General features: G+C 39.4%; 1 protein-coding gene across 1 annotated transcript; it reads left to right on the forward strand.

Annotated features, from left to right (window-relative positions):
- The first annotated feature begins 2,975 nt into the window (after positions 1–2,975).
- Positions 2,976–5,451, forward strand: LOC117618720 (putative receptor protein kinase ZmPK1). The gene has a single exon (XM_034348430.1). The coding sequence runs from the start codon at positions 2,976–2,978 to the stop codon at positions 5,391–5,393; it is 2,418 nt and encodes an 805-aa protein (XP_034204321.1). The 3' UTR covers positions 5,394–5,451.
- The last annotated feature ends 1,235 nt before the right edge of the window (positions 5,452–6,686 follow it).

Consider the following 6,686-nt stretch of genomic DNA (forward strand, 5'->3'; position numbering starts at 1 on the left):
TCCGTTCGGGGCTCAAACGGACTCCGAATCGAGATCCGCGAAATCCTATGCGCTCGTGACGACACGAGGATCTCAAAACTGTCCAGAGTTACTCCACGACCCTTGCCCACGCGCCGCCTCACGCGCGGGCAGATTTGGGTGTCCTAAGCGATTTTGGGTGGTCGAAAAATCTCGGAACCAAGACTCTAAACTTCTATCCTAGGTAAAACACCCCATTTGGAGTCACTTTTGTTCTTGGACATACCCCAAAAAGTGACCAGAAATGGCCGATCAAGGCGGCCGAAGTTTCGGCCAATTTTCAAGTCGAAAATCGAACCCCTTAGAGCTAAAATCGATCGAAACCCATACATCCATCAGCTAGAACACGAAAAATAGCTGAGAAACCATACCTTACTCGTTCGATTTCGTGGAGAATTGAAGGAGAAAAACGAGCTGGAAGTTCGAACTGGAAAGTCGGCAACAATGGCAGATTCCGGCCAGTTTCCGGCGTCCCCGTGGCTGAGGTTGGTCGGGGAAGATCGGCGAGTGAGTGACGGTTCCAACGGTACCCACGGCGGAGATCTATTCGGCCGGTGGCGGCGACGGGAGCAGCTGGAACGGACGAAGGTCGCGGGCTGTCGCGGGCGGGAGGAGAGAGAGGAGAAGAGAGAGAAACTGACGGTGGAGAGGAGAGAGAAGGGATAAAAATCTGACTTTTTCCCAAATTATCGTTTTGCCCTTCACAGTATTTTGACCATATTTTCTTCGTTACAGCTCCGATTCGAGTCTACTCCGTGTCTACGGACTCGTTTCGCCGTGCTCTACGCAACGGCGTAAGCAGAATTGCCAAATTCTTTCCCGATCAAAAAGTCAACTTTTCCCTATTAAAATATATGAGGGCAAACTTGTCTTTTTGCTAGAAGATATTAATCTTACTTTTTAGATATTTTTGTTATTTCTTTGATATTTTATTTTGGGTTATTACATGTAAAGCCTTCTCCAACACATGAGGGGCTAAACCCAAATTTTCCTCCTCCAAAAAGTAACTATTTGGGTTTTGCCCGGACTCAAGTCGTTTTTTCTCCCAACCTTCCGAACTTAAATTTTAAGTCCGCAACTTTATTAAATTGTTTAAGAATAGTTTAAGTCTAATATTTTTATTTTTATGGAAAACTTTTCTTCATTTAATCTTTTTAAATAACGTCATAATTTAATTTTTTGAACAATTTGACCTTAAAAAATTTGAAATTCAATTACCTTAATTTTGGTAGATTAATTGAGAAATGAAAGTATGAGAATGAAAGGAGATTGATGAAATTGACAAAGAAAAAATAGATTGAGAAATAGAAAAAATATTTTTGGTAGATTAATTGAGAAATGGGTGAGTATTTATGGAGTTTGGAGTGAGTTTTGAGGTTGGATCTGATTTGGATTAATTTAAAATATTATTTTGATCGTTGGATTTAAATTTTAATCGTTGGATCTTTTTTTTTTCCCATTAAAATAGCTTAAATTTAATCTAGATCGTTGATTTAAAGTTACTATTAGAATTTTTTATATAAAGGAAATTAGAATGGCAATGGCAACTTAAGCTAGAATAAAGCCAGTAGTGCGGGTCCTAATCTTTTTTTTAAGTTACTATTAGATTTTTTTTTATAAAGACATTTGAATTGCAAAGGCAACTTCAGCAGAGCTGACACGTGGCATGTGCTGCGTTAGGCCATTAGACAAAGCCACCAGTGCAAGTCCTAGTGTCTTTTCTGATGAACATGGGTTGTGCCATCTGTTGGTGGGCTCCACTGAATAGTTTTCGGTCCAAACAATACTTGGACTAGTATTTGGGTACAAGTTTGGGTTCTCCCAAATTTTGGCCCCTTCATTTCTTGGGTTGGGAGAGGTTCTGGGCAATATTTTGGAATATTTCGGGTTTAGCCTCTTGGGTTAGAGATGACCTAATTGGACAAAAAAGAAGTGGGAAAATCAGCACCTTATTATATAATAAAAAAAGAGAAAACTATTTTTTGATTAGAGCATATAGTTGAGCTGAAACTGATCGGGAAATGGATAAACAAGCCTTACGGAAGAAAAATCCAACATATGCAAGTTTGGGCCTCGAGTTCGAAATTGGGCTCATGACTTGTCGTTTCAAGAGGATGGCGAGATGAGTGCAACTCACCACTTTGTTGTGATATATGGCTTTTTTTATTCAAATTCCATCGTTTGCTTTGACTTTTTAGCATTTAAAGTTTTTTGGATATTATTGGAATTTTTTGTATGTTCCCTTTTTTTTTTCCAATTATGATTTCCTAGTGTGTCTAGGGTTGCCTATGTATAAAAGGGACCCATTAGCGTGTCTCCGGATCATTATTCGTTCAATAAATCTTCAGGTTTTACTCAAATTCCTAGTGGATTCTAGATTTCTGATGTATTCAGGCCTTGTTCTTAAAGGTCATCGTCAATTTCCCTTTCCCTTCTAACACGATGAGTCAATTTCCCTTTCCCTTGTAACACGATGAGTCATTTTCAATTGTTATTTTGATTGGTATTGTTAGTTTATTTTTGTTTCTATAGGGGAGTTGTTAGGTGCCTTCATATGGTGGCACTCCCGACCTTGGGGAAATTCCATTGCGACGTCTAAGACCAGTTTTTCTGAAGTGTGCGACTTGTGAATTTAAAAAATAATAATAATAATTGGTGGGTAGAGTAGAATAAGTGAACATCAAAAAATTTCTTTATTGAAATTTTAACTTCTTGCATTTAGAGGACGACATCAAGGTTTTGGATAGATGATATGCTGTCCTTCATGCAAGTTGCAGGTTTTGAATAGTAAACATCTAAATTTTTCTCACAGGACTAGTCCACCACAGCGTGACGTGCGGTCCTTCATGCAAGTTGGAGCCTAATTGTCTTATATATGCACACAACTTTTGCTTCTTTGTGATCACATTAGGGCAATGGACCATGGTTGATGGTTGCTTCTGATTTCCATTAAATTCATGGCTGCAACATGCTTCTTCTTTGTCCTTCTTTCCCTGGCACTATTTTCTCCTTTGGCAGTTTCATCAGCATCCTATACTGATTTGAGCGCAGGCTCATCTCTTTCAGTGGAAAACCCAGCTGATACCTTGACTTCATCAAATGGCATGTTTTCAGCAGGGTTTTTTCAAGTGGGTGAAAATGCATATTCCTTTGCAATATGGTTCACAGAGCCATCCCCAACTCACAACCTCACCGTGGTTTGGATGTCAAACCGTGACCAGCCGGTCAACGGTAGGGGCTCCAAGCTCATCTTGCAAAAGAATGGTAATCTTATTCTAACAGATGCTGGCAAATCCACCATCTGGTCTTCCAACACTGTTTCCAATTCATGCACCAAATTACTTCTTCATGACAATGGCAATCTTGTCCTCCTCACTCTGCAAGGTCTTGCTTTGTGGGAAAGCTTTGCTTCACCAACAAACACCCTTTTACCTCAACAACCACTCACCAGAAACACAAAGCTTATCTCTTCAAGAAGCCTCACCAACTATTCCTCTGGCTTCTACTCTTTTTATTTCGACAATGAAAACACTCTCCGCCTTCTCTACAATGGCCACGAGCTTTCGAGCATTTACTGGCCTGACCCTTGGCGTGTAAGCTCGGAAGTTGGGAGGTCCACATACAACAACTCTAGAATTGCCATGTTTGATCATTTGGGCAGTCTAAGTGCATCGGACAATTTTAGCATTTTGTCAGCGGATTATGGTGCAAAGTTGCAGAGAATACTAAAGATAGATGCTGATGGTAATGTCCGATTATACAGCCGAGCACAGCAAGGAGGTACATGGGTTGTTTCATGGCAAGCCGTTTCGGCACCATGCAAAATTCATGGAATTTGCGGGGCTAATAGTTTTTGCAGCAATGTCCCTAGTTTTGGTAGGAAATGCTCATGTCTTCCAGGATATGAGATGAGGAACAAAATTGATTGGTCTTATGGGTGTCAACCTCAACCTGCAGGTCATCATCTCAATCTGTCCTGGTCCTGCAACAATAGTACTGCTGCTCAGGATGCGTTCAGTTTTATGCATCTTCCTCATGTTGAATTCTATGGCTATGATTACGGTTTCTATTCAAATTACACCTTAGAAAGGTGCAGAGTTTTGTGCTTGGAATTGTGCTGCGCAGGGTTCCAATACAAATATGACCCTTGGAATGGTATTCATAATTGTTTCCCTAAGGCTCAATTGGAAAATGGACGCCGCACGCCTGGTTTTGATGGAGACCTCTACTTGAAACTACCAAAATCCATCCTTTCCTCCTATGATGCTTCAGCTGAAGAATCCAATTATGTGTGCTCAGACGAACTCACAAGATCACTTAACAGAACGTACGAAAAAAGTGGTCCAAATGGTTCTGTTAAGTTTATGCTTAAATTTGCATATGCGCTGGGAGTAGCTGAGATTGTTTGTGTCTTTCTTGTTTGGTCTTTTATGAGTAGAAGAACTGGCCGAGAAGATTCAGATGTGGTTATGAAAGGATACCTTCATGCTGCAACTGGATTTAGAAGATTTAGTTACTCGGAGTTGAAAAAGGCCACACGAGGTTTCATAGAAGTGATTGGAAGAGGTGGGGGAGGAACTGTATACAAAGGCTTATTGTCTGATCAAAGAGTTGCAGCAATCAAGCAACTGAATGGTGCTAACCAGGGGGAAGCAGAGTTCCTTGCAGAAGTGAGCCTCATAGGGAAGTTGTACCACATGAATTTGATAGAGATGTGGGGATATTGTGTGGAAGGAAAGCATAGGCTCTTGGTGTATGAGTATATGGAGAATGGTTCCTTGGCAGAAAAGTTATCTTCCAATGTGCTTGATTGGAAGCAAAAGTTTGAAATTGCTGTGGGGACAGCAAAAGGTCTGGCTTATTTACATGAAGAATGCTTGGAATGGGTTTTGCACTGTGATGTAAAGCCTGAGAACATACTTCTAGACTCTAATTATAATCCAAAGGTTGCAGATTTTGGACTTTCCAAGCTACTAAACAGAGGTGAGCAGAGCAATTTGAGCTTTTCAAGGATCAGGGGAACCAGAGGTTACATAGCGCCGGAGTGGGTTCAGAATATGCGCATCACTTCCAAAGTGGATGTTTACGGCTATGGGATTGTGGTGTTGGAGATGCTGACTGGAAAGAGCCCAGCAGAAATTGTTCAAGCAATAGAAGATGGAGAGGAGACACATGAAAAGATGATGGTTACATGGGTGAGGGATAAGATGAATGAAGCATTTGCAAATGCAGAGAGCCAAATGGGAGATGATTATGAACAAGGTAGACTTGAAATTCTTGTTAAAGTGGCTCTTCAATGCTTAGAGGAAGACAAAGATGCAAGACCCACAATGAGTCAAGTTGTTGAGATGCTTCTACATCATGAAAACAATTGATTAGAACGGTGGCATGCTCATACAAATACAATGGTTTAATTTCTTCTTTGCTTTTTTAAATGAACCAAAGGATTATGAGAGATTAGCCCCCCGCCCGTCCCCTTCATCATAATTTCTGCTTAAGTATGTCTTGCCTGTGGACTGTATGATTTTGATTTTAAAGAACCATCAAAAGTTACAAGAATAAAAGATGTATATGCCAAACTCCATACTTCGAACTTCCAAGTCTAGAACACAGCTAGGTCATTATGGGAAAATATTTAGACTCCCATCTGGCAAATTGTTGCACTTCCAGATACACTAGCAAAAGGACCCGCGCAATGCTGCGGGTTATGAAATTACGTCAAATGTGTATAAAGTTGTGGAAGAAAAAAAATATACAAACATGAAAATGCAGAAATTATGAGCAAACAAACATTACAAACATAAAGAAATCAGTACCCAAAAAATAGTAAGAGTAAGGAATAGAGAGGCAATCATGAATTATACCTTTAAAGCGAAGAATGCTTAAACAATTTGGGCGAACGACCGCTGAGATTTAATCAGGGGGAAAAAAGAGAAGGTGAGAGACGATTCTGTGAAGGAATTTTGAGGCAACACAAAAGAAAAAAAAATGTCAATAAATCAAAATGCAGAAACATTAACTTGAAAGTTATCTTCACTTCTTTGCTTCAATGATTGCTTATACGTCAGAGAGGTGAGAGATGATTGAATCTGTTGAGATAAAATTCCAAAGTTTCAATAAGACATGTTGATTTGATTGTGTTATTGTTTTGATGAAATCAGGTTAAACAATTTAGTTATTAAAATACTATGTGATTGCTTTTGATAAGGTTTTCTGTTTGGTTATTAAAGTAAACCCTGAAAATCAGTATTTGGATATGCTGGTTCTTTTGTTACAGGGTTTAGGATAGCTCTGCAAGATATGTTCGTTCTTTTACTATAGGGTTTCAATTCAAATTCATTCTTATACTGGTTTATGGGACTGGGGATTTGAATTTGATCATTTTTGTTTTGGTAGGGGAAAGAAAATTTGGGAGTGTGATTCTAGGAACTGATAATGTTTTAGCATAGTTGACTTGAAGAAGACTGGTTTGGGAAATATGTGGGATTTGAGGAAAATCCTTTCGTTTCTATATAAGAAGCCACGTTTAACAATAAAACAATTAATAAGAAGTTGCTAGAGGATTAAAGGAACAGTTTCATGATTTGCTACCTTAACACTATGATAACACACAATTTTGGGTCTAAAGAGGCTTTAACAATGTAAAATAGGAGGACTGTATGCAATTG

This window comes from Prunus dulcis, chromosome 1 (genome assembly GCF_902201215.1).
Source record: "Prunus dulcis chromosome 1, ALMONDv2, whole genome shotgun sequence".
NCBI classification, from domain to species: Eukaryota; Viridiplantae; Streptophyta; class Magnoliopsida; order Rosales; family Rosaceae; genus Prunus; species Prunus dulcis.